Raw genomic sequence first — 18,804 nt, 5'->3', positions numbered from 1 at the left:
TTTAAAGTGGCCTGAACATGTAGACTAATACTAGCAGTTACAGTAGAGACGTATATAAAAATGTGTACATCTGATTTATAATCTGTAAGGGGAAAAATTTTAGCTGTCAGAAGTGGGATTCGAACCCACGCCTCCAGGGGAGACTGCGACCTGAACGCAGCGCCTTAGACCGCTCGGCCATCCTGACTGCATGTGCCGGTGTCGGCCATCACGGCATTTATGCATCATATACCAAATATGTTGTCGCAAATAATAATAATTTTAAAAAATAAAAATAAGTCATTAATATATATTCACAGATACCTTAAATTCAAGTCCTTTTCCGCTTTCAGACTAACTTTACTGATCTGTTTGTTTCCTGTTTTTTTGGCCAAAACACATTGGTCGCTAGCTAGCTATTAAGTTGGCTAAGGGGGAGAAGAGCATGTCGATGGCTAACGTTAACTGTGCAAGACTGACAAACTCAGGATCGGAGAAAAAAAGTCTACTAAAAAAAGTTTCACGTCCATCGTCTCGGGTTTTGGATCTGTGTCATACAAACCTTACACGAGAGCTCACTTCACTTAGCTAGATACCTCACCTAGCTAGCTAACCAATCTTGATATGACACCAGCTGGTCGAGTATGATAAATATATAGCTATAAGCATATTTACATTTTCTCTCACAGGTTACAACTAATAATATCATAATATCCATGCAACATTATCACTGGACTAACGAAGATGCACTGGCTGGGAGAAATCACATAGACTTCATATGTCTAAAATATGTTGAATCAGCAGTTAATCATTTAAAGCCACATGTTTTAAACTCCTCACATTTCCCTCAAATCATTTTCTTATATAATATAAAGCAGCTTTCTGTGTGGAGGCTTGGTTCTGTGGCCTTGTGCCCCAATTAAAGGCCAAAAAGGCACCAGAGCCACCAGAGACCCCACCAGAGACCCCACCAGGGACGCTTTTTAGGAAAAACACATACTGTACATTACTGTTTACCCGTGACCTTAAAGGCAGGGTGTCAGGCAGATGCAGTGTGAAGCATATGAACAGTAACTGTGTACAAAACCTCAGCTTAACATAGACCCCTAGTGGCTCTTGTTTAAAGGAACCCTGGAGTGTTGATAAGTTAACTTGGTGTCTGTTTTTGTCCATTTATTTATGTATTTAAGTAAGTATGCCGTGCATACACATATTATCTGGTTATTGGTGGTGCATCGCAAAAGTTTAGCTAAAGTGTATTTGCTGTGTGGTTGAGATGAGCTGCTCTTCACCTTAGGGTCGAAAGGCCACAGTTTCCTACACTCCCTTAGTCAAGGTAAGTCTGACAGACTGAATGCTGAGGTAGTTGAAGTAGTCTGCGTTATCAGACCCCTACATGTGGTTTCTGACTAAATGAAGCAACTATGCAAATGTGCAAATTATGCAAATGTGAGTAAACTTTGCATTTTCATAACTGATTCAACTATTTAAACTATGCTATATCTTTTGGTTGGCCTACAGTAACCTGTAGTTATTGCCCATACCTGCAGGTTGTAGTGTATCTTTTCATTCTCACACTAACCTTTAAAGGTGGTATCCGTGACTGCCCAGGCCCCCCAAAGGTTCTGTTACATCAGCTAACAGATGCACTGAAAGACAGGGGAGAAGAAGGCCCATCATACCCTCCCCTAGAAAGAAAGGTCAGTTGTGCTCTTGACCCCCAAAAGAACAAAGCAGTATCCTCTGCAGTGCCTTGCATTATTATAAATTGATCAAATTTGTGTAATAGGGAGAGTTTAATGTTTGCAGAGTTTGTCGGCAGGGGCGTCGTATTATGGGGAGGGGGAGTTAGGACAATTCTAGGAGCCAGTGATTGACAGAGGCCCTAATAACTGTATTAATTGGCAAAATGTTTAGAGTTGTGGGGACCAGTGTAATATCTTTCGATAGGCCCAAAATCACTGGCAGTGCCCCTTTTAATGGCAAGGTTTTGCTGTACTTAATTAATCCTGGAATTCTTAGGGCTGGTCCCTTTGCAATTTTATACAGTATACATAAGTGAGTACATGTATAAATTGTTTACTCGTATTTGCACACACCCTCCATTACCTCTCTGTTAAGTGTGTTTTTCATTAATCCATATGAAATCATTAAAGAGAAGAGCGTCTTTCTCCTCACAGCGCAACCTCTATTTACAAAAGACCAACAAGTCAACAAATCACACCTCTGAGAGTCACCGTTCAGACTTCACACACAGACGTATTTACAGAGGTGTCTGCACACTGGGGCTCCGGGCTTTCCTTAGAGAAAGATGCCGTAGGCCTAAGTAAAACAAGAAATTCATTCTGTCCTTGGAGACTATACACCACACTTGTCCACCCAGGAACTTTACTGTTTGACGTCCCTCGAGACTTGTTTGATGACTCAACTGGGGCATTTACTGTAACTTGAAGTCATGGTTCCTCTCTTGACTTAAGGGTTGTTTTTTATCATTTGGCCAGACGTGAAAGCACAGAGCAGAAGATGCTTATTATTTCAGCTCATGTCTGACTCGCTGTGTGAGCACAGTGAAATGCTATATTTGGGCACCCCTGGTCAAAAGTTCTGTTATAGTAAATAGTTAAATGAGTAAAAAATTCACGGGTCTCCAAAAGGCACAATGTTAACAATGAAACATTCCTTTCAGAATTTTTTCATTCAATATTTTTGGAACATTTCACTGGTAGAGCGAAGAATAAATTCACCTAAAAAAATAGATTCACCTAAAAAAAGCCAATTCTGAAGATTTTGCCATGGCCCTCAATTAGACCTAAACATTATCATGTACCTGTGTATAGACCTCAAAAGAGCAATAATTTCACAGAACTTTATACATAAGAGCATAAATACACAAATGAAAAATTCCAGTCTGGATTCAGACTTCATCATAGTATTAAGACAGCTCTGGTTAAGATAACAAATGTTCTTCTGCATATCCGTGTTAGTGCTACTCAACCTCAGTGCAGCTTTTGATACTTTACCATACCATACTCTACTATACCATAGTATTCTCCTAAAAAGAACAACATGGCTGGAATCACAGGAACAGCCAAATTTGCAGTTCAGTTTCTACCTAACCAAACATTATCAATGTGTAAAGATAAATGATGTATCTTTCATTTATACAAATGTGAGATAGGGAATTCTGCAAGGCTCAATTTAAGAACCGTTATTATTCACAATATACTTGTTGCCAATGGGCACAGTTATAAGCACACTGTTACGAAGATGAAACGCAACTGTACATATCAGCCAAACCTTAGACTAAAGACAAAACAGAGGTTTTCTTTTGGGTTAAAAAAAAGCCGAAAGATATTAGATTTAGTGGTAAATATGGCTGATTTCTCTGTTATACCTCTGATTCAGCAGCTACAAATATTGGCGTCATAATTCTTTTAGATCTATCATTTGATAAACAATATCACTAGGACAGTTTTGCTTAATCCTTTTTGTTATCTTTTGTTTCATTACTCGATGTCTGTAAAGCTGCTTTGCGACACTGAAAGCTATACAAATACATTTTTCACTTTAATATTAATTACAACTATGTAATCACAACCACCGATGAAGTAAATAAGAACCAGCTAATGGCAGAAATGAACTGGTTATGTCTTTGACTGGAACTGATGTTTAGCGACCCACACCTGGATTGAGCTGAGTATTTGATTTATGTTAAACCCACCAACACACACATCAGATCACAGGGAAATATTCCACAAAAGACTCTGTGAAATATATGAGAGCTGGCGTCTTTGCCACCCGTGTGTCATGAGGAAGAGGTGGTGTGGGAGGACATCCCATCAGCTCACTTCCCAAAACCTGACTGTTCCAGCATTCCGTGGCTCAGAGTTTCACACAGAGACACAAATCATGTTCCTCTCCCTCGGTTGCTTGGGTGGAGTAGGGTGTTATCCACCACCACCAATGACTGTGTCAGCAGAGACAGAGATCCTTCTGTGTATCGGAGAAGTCAAGCACCACCCCAGCAATCTAACAGCATAGTGATAATCCACTGCCAGGCCACTGACTGGAGGGGTCACCGCTCCTATCTATTTCCAACCCAGACAATACAGTATGTAAGGTTTTATTTTTGGTAAGAGGAAGTTAATAATCTCAGTGGCTCATGGTCAAACATTCCACCAAGGCAGCCTAATGCAATTTGAATATAGCTCAGATGTCAAATATGTTAGTGTTCCTTGTTTTTGACCTTTGGACCTTGTTTTGGCTTATGCATCAGACATTCACATTTTCACAAAGTCGAGCCCACCCATTCATCATGACACTGACATGAATACTAAGCAGGTTAATGACAACATCTCAGATCTCCCTGCAATATAATGCATTATACACATACACATTTACACAGTCACACCAATGTAATGTTACATGTAGATAACAATACTACTATACCACTGATGATATATTACTATGTGGCCAGGTTCAAGATAATACCATGATCCATCCAGGAGAAAAGGTTCAAGTGCAGGGTTGGGAAAGTTACTTTAAAAATGTATTGTTACAAATACAGATTCAAAAGCATTATTGTAACGTAATTCAAAGCATTCAAATAACATCATTTGACTACTTTCAGATGCCTTTGGATTATTTGTCTTATTAAAGCCATTTATTTATGTAAAGACAAGAAAAACATTACATTTAAAGTAGGGCTGGACAATATGACAATATTTGATCATATCATGATTAAATTGTGTTATTGTGATGCATAATATGCTTTACTAAGGATGTTGTTAGTGCTAGATGTTGAATAAAAATTACTGTACTCAGTATGGGAGAGTATCTGAATAGTAGTTTTTAGGAATCTGTCGCTACTGATGTGTTTAGCATGTGATTACATGTGATAAATATCATGTATTGTGAAAAACATCTTTAAATATCGTAATATAGTATTTTTACTACATCGCCCAACCCTAGTAAAGTCCCATGAAGCAGTCTGGTGCCAGTATTATATATATAACAACAAAATCTCTAAAATTGGAACATCACAGGAAAGGAAAAAAATCCCATATCTAAGTTAATGTCAAAAGAAAGGACTATTTTATTTTTAAATAATAAGTAAATAAAATAGTATAAAAAATTGTAATAAAGTATTTTACATAATTTATATTGGTTAATTCATCAAACATCCATCTGAAACAAACCGCTTAGACCAGGACAAATCCTGTATTCACCTAAAGTGGTCTACACTGGTCTATGCGAGTCTGGTGCTGGCCTGGTTAGCCGGTATATGCTGGTATTTCTGGCACGACGGTGTAAAGGACAGCTGCCTTTTTAGTATATGTAGCCAGGAAACTAAAGAAACATCAGAACAGAGTATTTTAAAATACAAAATGATTGTGATAAATACTGTAAGTACTAAAATACTACACAGAAAAACACACTCGCTTAGCAACACTCGATTAGACCCAAACAGGTATGAGTAGTGACCCCTTTTAGGCTAGTAAAAACACTATTACTTCTTTGTTGTTGTTTTGAAATGTACCTGTAATTCTACCTGTAATTCTTAATTGTATTAATTCTTCATTCTTAAACTTCCTCCATAATCCCATTTATGTTGACTACTGTACAATGACAATCAAATGGGGTTGAGTTTCTCAACAGCATCTTAGCACCAAGATGATTCTTCGAGTGTTGAGTGAATAAATCACTGAACACTCTTTCCACCAAATGCTTTTGGGAAACTGAGTCCAGATAGGGTTTCGTTTTAAGGATATCAAGCTGATATCATTACTGTTGCTGTCTTGGAAGGTCACATAAATGGGCTACTCAGGAAAGCAGCTAATGCTGCTGGCACTGTAATGAATTACACAAAGAAATCTGCAGATGGATAAAGCTGTCCATATGTTTCCATGCTGTGTTTCCATGCTTGTGCCAGGAAAAAAAGGTAAAGGGTCCAACCAGTGGTCTTCACTCCAGTTCCTGTGCCCAGTACAAATATTGGGTTGGTGCTCAATACCAATGTTTACCAATGTTTTATCAATGTGCATTGAGAATCACATATATGGCTCAAGCAAGCTTCAGAAACCTTGCTTATAAATGTAACATATCAAACTAGTTGAAGTAGAGGAGTGTTGGAGGCCTGTTTTAGGTATGCAATGTGTGCAAGGCTTGTCGATGGAGGGCATTAAGTTAACCGAGCCGCCAACCGATCTATGTATCAGATTCTGAATGTGGGTTAGCTAAGTGTGCTCAAGATGCACAACAACGTGATATACTGTACCTTCAAACCGGGTGAATGTAGCCAGATGATTCTCTTCACCTGCTCGTAGCTTTTTAACATTGTCTGGCCAATCACTACATTTGGGGTTAGGAGAAAAATGTGTACTTTGCTGGATGTAAGAAGCTCCAACTTTCCAAGTTTCCAACTGGCCACCTGGGTCAGTTCTGCTCCAACCAGACCTTCCAAAAAGGATTAGAAAGGCATAATAGCTGAGTATCACTCTGTACTCTAATCAAGATTTAGAACATTTACAGGAAGCAAGCTGAGGTAGCACTTCTGACCGTTAGTCAAGAAGAACTCACACCGAGAAGCAAAGACATCTGTGTGTTTTTAGGAAGAGGGGCAGCAGTTCAGGCAAACAGCCAGCACAGGACAGAGTAAATTCTTTCGGTCTTAGTCCTTTTCACTCTTCCTATTTTTTCCCCCTCTTTCACACTTACTTTTACACACATACACACACACACACACACACACACACACACACACACGCACACTACTGACACACATTTTTGTATGTGTGTGTGATCTCAGAGGCCATAAAGGGCACTGCATGGATGGGTGTATGTTTGTGGTTGTCTGTGTAAGTGTGTGTGTACATATGTGATAGAGAGAGAAAGAGAGGGAGTGAGAGAGTCAGAAAGAGAGTCAGGGGGATGGACTATTCTGTGTTATAAAAGAGCAGGGTTCTAATGAAGGGAAAGGTGGCAAAGGGACGAAACTTTTCAGGGCAGAGTTACGTAGGGAACTTTGGAAAACGTCACTGCAAGATTAAGAATTTGGATTTATCATTCACTGGGGGATCACAGTGTGACCATGTCCAAGCAAAACGGTAAGGAACACTTAAAATAAAAAAATCAGTCATGCTAAAGAACCATGTTTGTAATAGAGACGTGTGTGTATGAAAAGTCTTTAAATTGGTAAGGAACCTTTACATCAAGTGAAGATTTTTAGACCTGTTTTCATACTCACACATCTCTGTTTTAAACATGGTTCTTTATGAAATCAATCAGAGTCTTCTATAGCATTGTTTAAAGAGGACCCTTTAAAGGACATATGTTTTTAAGAGGGTCTTGGTTTAAGGGTTCTTATCCACATAAATTGACTGCTTGTGATTTGCACTAGGTATTGTTTAGCAATACCTAAAAACTTTACTGAGCTTATACATGTTTTTAAAGTATTCATGTTCACGAGACATTTGAGTGCAGTACCCTCCACAAACATTAGCACCCCTGATAAACATGACCAAAGCGAGCTGTAAAACACATTGAGCTTTATTCACCAAATTCATGAATTCTACATCAGATTCACGATGTGTTTTTGAAGGGCATAACTGTTTACAGCTCTGCTCTTATAATGATGGATCCCATTGTGTCAGAATATTTGTGTAAGTGGGTTTTAACTGGTGAATAAGGCCCATCCTTTTTTGCTTACACCTTAGTCTATATGTGCCACATTTGTCAGCATTGCCAGAAATGATTATTAGTGAAATCTAATGAGGTATATATAAGTTCATCTGAGTTGTTAGGAACACTAATAAATATGTTGTGACAGACAAAATTTCCTTTAAGCTGATTCCATTCCATACAGTCTCGAAGCAGCTGCCTTATATTTCCTACATTCGATTATATGCATTCATTCTGAACGCCCTGCAACCAACACCTGCTCTTCAGCAGATATGCAAAGACTGATGGGTAAACGTTCCTGAAACTTGTGAAGTGATAAACCGTTGTTCATTACTCCCTACACAGTTCCATTCATCCAACTGAACATTTTCACTCCCATGTCTGAAATGGCTGAAAACTCAGTGTAGTGCGTTTCGCAGGGGTCTACTAGACTGATTGGAATGTACTTGTAGTCACTTATCACTATGAGAAAGACCAGAGAAAACAGCAGTAATATGCAACAGAAGGGCTGCACAAATCAGGAAATCAGGAAAATAGCTGAACAGTTGAACAGTTGAGAAGTCTGAAGCTACTAGAGGAATAAGAATCTGCCTGGAAGAGAATATATGTATGCCCACATACAATGAGGAAGATGGCTAGAGCAGACACTGCAGTGGAACTGCAGACGTCAGACATCAGGTCTTGGAGTTGGAACTTCTCCCAAACTACAATCCAATGCCACCTACGTGTTTTGGTAGGTTGCCAGACAAAAGCATCTGCTGTCAAGGACCAATGAACTCAATTGCCTTCAGTTTGCTAGATGTTACTAGAACGTTCAATGGGACCCAAAACCCATGAGACCCAAAACATGAGGCCACGAGTATCTCATCTCCACTGTGAAATATGGTGTAGGGTCTGTGATGTTGTGGGGATGTTTTTTATCCACAGGCCCTGGACAACTTGTTTTAACATATGGTACCATATGGTAATTCCAGCAGATATTAACCCAAAGCTTCAGTGATCCTCATCACATCTAAAATTCAACACAAAAATGCTTCACTGACCACAGAATCAAAGGTTTTCCACTGGAGGGCTAATCAATCCCCAAATCAATTCTCTTAAACTCTCTGAAAAGGTGAATGGGAAGAAGTAAGTGGATGGGCAACTCTCTTCTGTCCTGTATGTCACTTTTTGCCAGCTAGAACAGGCTTGTATAGGCCGTACTGAGGAGAGGTTAAGAGCAGGTCACTCAGATAGCATGTTGTCTTATAGCCCAAGCTCTTGTGGCTCGAGCTTACTAATTTCTTAGTTTTGCCAACACAGCACAAGCATCCTGATATCCCAGGAACATCCCAGCCTCTTTACAAATACAACAAACAATCTCCAAGGCCTGAACAAATGGTTACTGTGACATGTTGAAATCAACAGAGAAATCTCAAAGAAATGTCCAAGCCCTGATTTGAGCATACCAGAGGCAACTGTGGTGAGGAATAACATCAAGGAGAAACCTTGAGAGGACCCAAAAGGCTCAAAGGGAGGACTCCATCCTCTTTGCAGTGACCTCAGGACAACAGAAATACTTTGTTGGTATAGCTGTATTAGTAATTATACTAATTATGCATGTTAAATAAACCGTATAATACCGTATTAGAGTAAGTGTAATGTAAAAAGCTTAAACACAGTATGATCAGTAATGTCAGCAGAAAAAACTGTGTAGGCATGACTGGCTACTACGGTGCCAAATGGGGGTGGCAGGCCACTCAACCACAGTTATGTCTGAATGCAATAGTAACATCTGTGAAATGAATCACACAGCTCAGTGACCTAATCCTCCAAGGCCCTTTTAGCCTTCACCAATTTCAGAGCTATCACGCTTTCCCCACTTTATAGCTTATTAGTCATAGTGGCCATTTGTATAACGCAGTCTGTATACCGGCGATGCTAATGTTTGTTTAGCCCAAGCACGAAGGAGCTTTGCAGTTGCCTGCGTTATTATACAAATAATGGAACCTTAAATGGTTAATTGGTCTTCCTCACACCTCTCTTTTTTTCTTTCCTCTCTCACTCTTCATCTTCATTTCTTTCCCAGCTATATTCCAAGGTGTGGACCTGCAGTGTCAGGCAAATAACCGTGCCCACCACACAGAGGAGATGGACATGGAGCAGCTGGTGGTGCGTCGAGGACAGGCCTTCTCTCTGCTGCTGCTGTGCACAGACCTTCCACCACAGCCTCCAGACCATCAGCTCGCCCTAGTCCTCCATCTGGGTAAGTATAGCTGGCTAATGGCAGGCAACCAATGCAAGAAGCACTGAGCGATGGTTTGAGCAGACACTGGACCTTGAAGAACCATTAGAAGTAAATCAGCTCTATTCTGATTGGCAGACCTGTATTGTGTCATGTTCCAAAAGCAGGCCGGGCTGAAACACTTCTTGTAAGTCCAGTGTGAATGGGTGAACAAACAATGTAGGTGCTAAAGAAAATAGGTGCTATCTAGCTACACACAGTCACAGTTCATCTCTGAAACTCTATATACAACAATGTCTGTGTGTTTATTTGCAGGTAAAAAGGATGAGGTGGTTGTGAGGGCGTCTAGCTCGAGAGCAGCTCATGGTAAATGGTGGTTCAGTGAGCAGGCTGCTCAGAGTGAGGTGGTACTAAAGATCCACAGCCCTGCGGATGCTCCCGTGGGTCTTTACAGTGTGACCGTGCTCCTGCTCTCTGCTGAGGGCCACATTGTAGAGCAGACCAGCCCTCACTCCTTCTACATGCTCTTCAACCCCTGGTCTCCAGGTATGCTGGAATATTTCATGGTTTTCTGCTGTGGAATTGCAAAATGAAATGATGGTCTTTGCCACATTCATATCACTCTGTCTCTTCTGTGTCCATGTATAACTCACCTCCACAGCTGACATGGTGTGCATGCCTGATGAGGAGCTTCTGCAGGAGTACATCCTGAATGAGAATGGCATCCTGTACCAGGGCTCGTGGGACCAGATCACCTCCATGCCCTGGAATTTTGGACAGGTAAAAAGAAATGCACAGCCACACACACACACACACACACACACACACACACACACACACACATGCACAAAAGCTCTCTCTCTCACCTTAGGTGAGAAATTGGATTCATCGTTGTGGCAGTCCTCCACTGGGCAAGGCTGGCAGCTTGAATGAACTTAAGGTCAAAGCCTTCACAATGATGCTGTCATGGTCTGGGAGAGCTGACAGAAGGGCAGGATTTATGGGTGCTTTTGCATGCTGGTGGAATCTGTGGTCAGAGTCAGCAGTTTGATGGCAGAGTGTGTGAATTGTGGCAGTTGTGTGCCAGAGGAGACACAGAGGACCGGCCAGCCTGGATGATCTCTGTCCCTAGATGTCAAACATTTCTGCTCGCGATGTGTGAGAATGCCTGCCATGCAAACGAAGGCCTGTCCACCCCAATCAGTTAGACAAGGAGAGAGAGAGCAAGAGAGAGCAAGAGGGAGCAAGGCCAAGAGACATGGGGAAGTAAATAGAAGAGAGCCTCCCGAGTCTTCGTAGCTAGCCAGAGGAATTTGAGTCAAACTCGTTTGCAGAGAACAGAGCAAAGACAGAGACCAAATATCTGGACATATACATATTGTGACACTGCCATATTTTCTTTCAACAGTTTGAAAAAGGTGTCGTGGACATCTGCTTTGAGATATTGGATAATTCCCCTGCTGCCCTGAAAAACTCTGAGATGGATATCGCTAACAGAGCAGACCCTGTTTATGTCAGCAGGACAATTACTGCAATGGTAAGGCAAACATCTGCTGGCCCGTACCTTTAATTCCTCCGAACTTTAATTACCTATTGATACTGGAAACTCATGAGGCAGCAAGCAGATGCATACTCATTAAGTCCTCCTGTCAGTAATATAAGAACAAGTACTTTAAATTCCATTCCTGGAAGGCTGGCTGGTCTGTTAAAGGACATGTTAAGATATGTAAGCCTCAATATGAAGTACATCCAATAATATTCAAGTGATAAAAAGGAAAGTATATGTATTCATTATTAAAAATATACCAAACCCCTCTACCAGTGGTAAATCCTCAATGACTTCTAGGCCTTTAGAGAAGACCTAATGATTTCTATTAATTAGTAAATGCTTTAATTTCAACGAATATCAACAAAAATGTTAATATTTAGTTAGTAAAACTTTTCAGTCAAAATTTTGTTTTCCTTCTTGGTAGATATGGCCTAGCAAGTACTGATTAGGATCTCACAAGCAGAAACGTCCTAATTACAAACCAACATAATTAAAAATAAATATCACTCTAGGCTTCCTGGAAGTCATTAACACTGTGGGCCCTATCTTACACCCTGAGCAAGGCGCGTTACGATGCTCATTGCTGTCTTTTCATGCCTTCCGCCTGCCTCGTTTAAATAGCAACGGTGCTTGTGCATATATCAGCACCTCGAAATGAGATGTGACTGAAAACAACCTAGGCAGACGTCAATATTCAGACGTTCATAGCTACCTTGGCAGCGAATCGTTGACACAGCACGCACGCACACTAATCCATAGCCCAAAACTTCATCAACAAGATACAACAGAATACAAAATAAAATAACATTATTGTAGAGGTGAGGTGCTCCACCGCTTCAGCAAACCTTTCCAGACTGTGCACGATGCACCATGGAAATAGCAGTTAGCCAAAGTCAGACCACACCTGGCTCTTAAAGGGAATGGCAAGTGACACGCTGATTGGTTTATTGCATGTTATGCCAAAAACACACCCCCGTCGTTACAATAGCAAAGACATACTGACACTTATGGCTGAACATTTATGGCTTGAACTGAAGGCAGTCACAGTTTATAATTGCCCCTTTCTAGTAGGTTTGCATTCTTCTTGTAGCATCAAATGGTTGCTTTCTCTCATACTGAGTGAGGAACAGGGACCTAAATATCTAATGTAACTCAAATATTTCATTTAACTTTTCCATTGCAGCAATGGTGGCCAGCTAGTAGAGGGCTTTTCCCTACTTGCCATTTTCCCATTTGGTTTATACCTAATATTTTATTAGTATTAGACAAGTACACTGTTTTAAATCATAGAAGTCATAACACTTAAGCTTCCATTTAATTACTATTTTTTGCAATTGTATTTGAGCAGGAAAATCACCAAACTGTGCTAGAACCCAGCTGCCCAGGACTAGATATAAAGAGCCCAGCATTAGAGAAAGCCATTGTGGACCACTGAAACTGGAAACTGTTAACTGGATTAAGCTCTGTAATATACAACTGTGTTTGTGCACTGGCAGGTGAACGCAAATGATGACCGTGGGGTGGTGTCGGGACGCTGGGATGGGGAGTACAGCGACGGGGTGCCTCCCACACGGTGGACCGGCAGCGTTCCAATTCTGAGACGCTGGAGCGAGGGTGGAGCTCAGAGGGTGCGCTATGGGCAGTGCTGGGTGTTCTCAGCTGTGGCCTGCACGAGTACGTTAAATATGTCTTTATACTGACACCTGACACAAGTCTCCTGCACACAATGTTTAGAAGGCTATCCTGGTTTCACCACCTGACCTATGCTCTCTCTGCAGTTCTTCGCTGTTTGGGCATTCCCACCCGATGTGTCACGAACTACGCCTCAGCCCACGACACCGATGGCAACATCAGTGTGGACTACCTGTTCAATGAGCAGCTGGAGAGTATGTCTGAGGGCAGGAAAGACATGATCTGGTGAGACTTGTGCTCTGGGGGGTGGAGTGTTGTGTGTGACACACTTTTATAATTTCTGCGTTATTAACTGGGCTATCTACTGTTTTCAGGAACTTCCACTGCTGGGTGGAGTCATGGATGAGCAGAGAGGACCTCCCAAAAGGTTATGACGGGTGGCAGGTACTTGACCCGACTCCACAGGAAAGGAGTGATGGTAGGATGTAAAGTAGGAGATAGTTCCCCCTAAAGGGCCTAATATAAATACATATACATATACATATGGATTTGCATAAATGAACATAACTTCAACATTATCATTGCTTAAGGGAGGCAGATCTTACAAACAGGGACCAACGTTTATCTCACATTCATCTTCTGTTATCTACATAGGTGTGTTCTGTTGTGGACCCTGTCCAGTCCAAGCAGTCAGAGAGGGAGAGGTGGGGATGAAGTACGATGCTCCGTTTGTCTTCTCGGAGGTGAACGCAGACCTGGTCTGCTGGATCGTTCATCCGGATGGGGAGCGAACACAAGCGTCGCTGAATAGCGGGACAGTGGGAAGAAACATCAGCACCAAGAGTGTGCATGGAGACTACAGAGAGGACATCACTGCCGACTACAAATACCCTGAAGGTCTGACTACCTTACAGCCGGCTTTTTATTCAACTCCACTCAGCTCATCTCTGATCAGCCTACTAGGGTGTGTACTGTCTGACTGCAAGCAGTACTTTCTAAACATCTTTCCACAGGTTCTTTGAAAGAGCGAGAGGTCTATCAGAAGGCAGGGAAACAAGTGGGCAAGCGAAACGGAGGGCCCGGTCAGCTGCAGCTCTCCATCAAGCATGCCCAGGCTGTTCATGGCACAGACTTTGATGTGATCATAGAAGTGCACAATGGAGGAGGGAGCGACACCCTGGCACAGCTCACAGTCATGTCTAATGCAGTCACTTACAACAGTCTCCACCGAGGGGAGTGCCAGAGGAAGACGGCTGAGCTTTCAGTACCAGCGCAGAAAGGTGCCGCACAGCATCTCCCACAGTGTCAAATCTAACATGAGCAGATGAAATCTTGATAAAGAAACATAAGAGGAAATGGAGAATCAGGAGGGGGTTGAGGGACTGAGAACATCATTGGCAGTTCAGAATTATTATTGTAATTATAGGATATTTCAAGTTCTTTCATAACTTTCCTTTTTCTCTCTATGCTGACCTTCAGCTCACAAGGAAGTGATACGGTTATTGTATGACCATTACGGAACGTGTGTGTCAGAGCATCACCTCATCAGAGTCACAGCGCTCCTTCAAACCAGTGGCCCGCACAACATCATCCTGCGAGAGGTCAACATCCCTTTAAAAATGCCCAAGCTTTATATCAAGGTAGTACAAAAAACTTTCCTTGACTTTTTTAAACATACACACTATATGGACAAAAGTATTGGGACACCTGCTCATTTATTATTTCTTAAAAAAAGAGTTGTTGTAACTGACTCCACTGTCCAGGAAAGGATTTCTACTAGATTTTGAAACATTGCTGTGAGTTGAGTGATCATCACCCCACCTCATCCCCAACTCTACCTCACTACCTCACCCAAAAGTATTGGATGGAGCACCAGCTCAATGCTGGGAGCTGTATAACCCTCTAGCCCACGCCTGGCATTTGGCATGGTGGCAATAGGTTCATGTTAATCTGCTTCAGAGAGTCCTAGTCTATTGGTAGTACGTCTTTGCATGGCTAGACTAGCTACGTGTGCATTTGCACATCTGTGTCAGCAATGGATGCAACATAAAGTATTGGCTGAATGCAATCATTAGAAGGGTTGTCTACGAACATTTGGACATATAGTGTAAATCCACCACAGAATTGCTTAAAAGAAAGAAATGGAATGTCTTAACCCTATTGAAATGACCTGTGCAGGCAAGAAACCCATCTAACATCACACAGCTGAAAGAATTCTGCATGGAGGAGTGGGAAAAATGACATGTAGGCGGTTATAGGAATTGAGATTGTTTTAGCCTAAAGGGGAAACTCCACCTATTAGGGCTTAACCCTATGGATTGGTCTTTTTTTTTCTTTTTACTCATATTTACTATTTTCCAGGTGATTGGAGAACCAGTGGTCTCACGCAAACTGACAGCACTCATCTCCTTCACTAACCCCCTGCCAGTCACTCTCCAAAGAGGTGTGTTTACACTGGAGGGTGCTGGACTCACAGAAGAGCAGGAAATCCAGTCCCCGTATGTATCAGCCCTTCAACTATGGGCCTGTATCTTTAGCAGGAGTTTTAAGTTTGAGTTTTAGCAGGGGTTGTGCTCATTTTACTCCTTACCAGCTTACTTAAAAGGTGTTACTGTGCTGTTTAGAATACTTTGAAATAAGAGCAAGCAGAACCAAGAGCACAAAGACCTTATTTTGACTAGTCTTGGCCACTGGGCCTGATTCCATACCAAGTCTGAGCACATCATGCAGAAAACAGCTTCTTCATCCCACCTTTGGTTCTTTAAACAAAATGTGCCTACATAGGTCAAACGCAACAGGCCAAGGATGGTAAAAACATTCGCAGGGCCAGACTTTCCCACACAGCGTGGTCTTCTAGAGATGCCAGCATAAACACATAGCCTAAGCCACAACACAGGACAGAATTTTTTCCCCTGAAAAAGCAGTCTGGTCTGGCTTAAGCTTAGTTGCGTGGTATTATTCAGTGAAAATATTGGTGTACCATCTCTAAGTATCATTTAAACTATGTACCCTAAGTATTGGGTTAGGTATGCTATGACACTAACATCTTAAAAAACCAACTTTTTTCGGGTTAAGTGTGGTATAAAAATAATTTTTAAATAAAATCTGAAATTACATCAGTATTGTTGTATGAATGTGGTACTCTCGGAAACCCACTGGGGTACCCTTCGTAAGTACATATTCAGTATTGTCTTTAGCAGTTTTTTTAAACTTTTTTTTAAAGCATCATTATGTGAGAATTTTTTTTTTGCTCCTGGGCTCCCCCTACAGTTGAGTGTAACTCACTCCTTTTACACCACTGCTTAAAGACAGGTATGACTCTGGTTACACAGTTCTTGTGAGAGGCATGAGAGTTCTTGTGAGAGACCCAAAGTCGCAATGACAGAGATGCTACTATAAGCTATTATAAGGTAAAACTGCTGCATACTGTCCCTATAGGCATTTTCCCACCATACATCCTGCTTTGACTCTAGACTTACTTTTTTACTATTACTGTATATTTTATTATGTAATAGGTCATGAAAATCTAATTAGCAGAGCCTAAAGTGATATTGTAAAGCACATAACTATTGTATTCCTGATGGATCTAAGACTCTCTGGCCTCATCAATTATTATTATCCAAGAACTGATCCAGAATAAGACCCCCTTTGTGTCTGAAACGATCATGTTGTCTCTCTGTTTTTCACAGTGGTGATATTGGACCCGGACAGTACACTGCAGTCAAGTTCTCCTTCAAACCTAATCGAGCTGGCCTGAGGAAACTACTGGTCGACTTTGACTCAGATAGACTAAGAGATGTGAAGGGGGAAGCCACTATTATTGTCCAGGAGAAAAAGCTCTAAGAAAGCTTACATGTCTAACTCAGCAGGTTTTTTTAAAATAAGGCTATCATTAATGCAATCATGAAAGGTCTGCTGGTTGCTTGATGACCTAATATCTTTTTATAGCTCTCTGTAGACTAAAGGTAAACAGCGCTGTTTTACTACATTGTATGGTATTACTACTAAATCATGTTTGTATAACTTTGCTGATATGTCTATCTGTGTGTACGCAGTTTATGTATGCAGTTGTTATGAATGCAAGACTTTGATATAACTTACATACATACATACATTTCCATATATATTTTTTAAAATAATTTTTGGGAAAGGTTTCTCAGTTTTACAATTGAATTGAAGCTGGAGCTAAAAGTTTGAGTATTGATGTACCCTATATGTTACAAAAAAATACAACAAATAACAACAACAATGATAATAATAATAATAATAATTATTATTATTATTATTATTATTATTATTATTATTATTATTATTTTGAATAAAACATTTGGGATCTGGGTTTGCCAGGGGTTAGGAGTCATTTCATTCAAAGGTGTACCTTTACTGTACTTGTGCGCCACCTGACGTCCTAAAGAGTGAAGTACACTGTACAGTACAGAGACAATTTATTTTTGACTGCAAAGTGAACAATAAAAATCATATTTCATGTACATGACGTCTGAAGTATGTTTCTGATGATTAATGTAGCCATAAAACATCCAAGCATGAGCAGTTTTTAATGTATATGGACCTCTGTCAGGGTTTTCATTAGTTATTAGTAATTAGTAAAATTGTTAGCTAAAAATAATCTTGCCATGTGGAGACAATACTTTTTTTTGTATTGCACAATTTCACTATTCAGTGTAGGTCTGTGTACATTTCATTATTTTATAACACCATGCTTCTGTGTTTCACTCAATTATCTCTATAGATTTTTGAGAATACATTGTGATTATTTTTTAAATACCACTCAGGACTACCTCTCAACATCAGCACTTACAGTTGAATGTGGCAGCTCTAGCAGCTAGGGCAGTTAACCGATGAACTGGCTGGAAAGGTGCCGTGCTACAACAGGGCCAAGTTGAAGGTCACTGAGCTCTTTAGTATGAGCCATTCAGTTGCCAGCGACTGCATGGCTGCATTCCTGTTTTTATGCACCTGTTAGCCATGGGTTTGACTAGCTGGGCCAACTGAACGGGTGTCCACACACTTTTGTCCATGTAGTGTTAGTGTAGTTCATAAAAGTGTGACTTTTTTAGTTAGCCAAAGATTACGACAATGTAATAGATGGACAGTTAAGAGATATTAACACCCCCAGGATTTGTATGTTAGCCATTTATATACAGATCAATAGCAGAGGCGCTAAAGGCTAGTTATCGGTCTAACCAGGCTGTTGATAACAGGGTTGTGGGTTCGATTCCCGGGCTTGGCAAGCTGCCACTGTTGGGCCCTTGAGCAAGGCCCTTTACCCTCTCGGCTCCCCGGGCACTGGAGTTGGCTGCCCACCGCTCTGGGTGTGTGTGTACTCACTGCCCCTAGATCACTAGTGTGTGTGTGTGTGTGTTCACTACCACAGATGGGTTAAATATGGAGGACACATTTCGCTGTACAGTGACAAATACATGCACCTTTACCTTTAGTTAGTTAGACAGATATTGATATTTCTGACATACCGTTTATGTCAAAAATAAACTTTATTAAAAAATAGTTACTCAGGTTAATTTAACCCGGGATAGGTGCTGTCCCTTCTCCCGGGACTGTGATTGTTTGTGAGGCTCCTGTTACTTTTAAGTTGCATCATCCACTTCCACGTTCCGCACAAACGAACTCGGCCTCGCTCTCTTTGATTGACAGCGTCTCCAACCAATAAGATCGACGCACACCTCCGCGTCACCGTGATCTGACCAATCGCCGTTGAGTT

The 18,804-nt window shown here is 41.1% G+C and overlaps 1 protein-coding gene and 1 non-coding gene across 2 annotated transcripts; one reads left to right on the top strand and one right to left on the bottom strand.

The window, feature by feature from the left end:
• Positions 1 to 104: 104 nt before the first annotated feature.
• Positions 105 to 187, bottom strand: trnal-cag (transfer RNA leucine (anticodon CAG)). The gene has a single exon. It is a non-coding gene; the product is annotated as a tRNA-Leu (tRNA).
• Positions 188 to 7,069: 6,882 nt separating this feature from the next.
• Positions 7,070 to 17,177, top strand: tgm2l (transglutaminase 2, like). Its single transcript, XM_072695130.1, has 13 exons — positions 7,070 to 7,085; positions 9,728 to 9,904; positions 10,199 to 10,429; positions 10,545 to 10,663; positions 11,292 to 11,420; positions 12,929 to 13,106; positions 13,211 to 13,349; positions 13,439 to 13,542; positions 13,719 to 13,961; positions 14,078 to 14,344; positions 14,544 to 14,704; positions 15,426 to 15,562; positions 16,754 to 17,177. Exons 1-13 carry the CDS (start codon positions 7,070 to 7,072, stop codon positions 16,905 to 16,907), a joined length of 2,055 nt encoding a protein of 684 aa, XP_072551231.1. The 3' UTR covers positions 16,908 to 17,177.
• Positions 17,178 to 18,804: the final 1,627 nt, after the last annotated feature.

The sequence above is a fragment of the Salminus brasiliensis genome, chromosome 13 (assembly GCF_030463535.1).
Source record: "Salminus brasiliensis chromosome 13, fSalBra1.hap2, whole genome shotgun sequence".
NCBI classification, from domain to species: Eukaryota; Metazoa; Chordata; class Actinopteri; order Characiformes; family Bryconidae; genus Salminus; species Salminus brasiliensis.
This window is presented reverse-complemented; position numbering and strand designations above follow the sequence as displayed.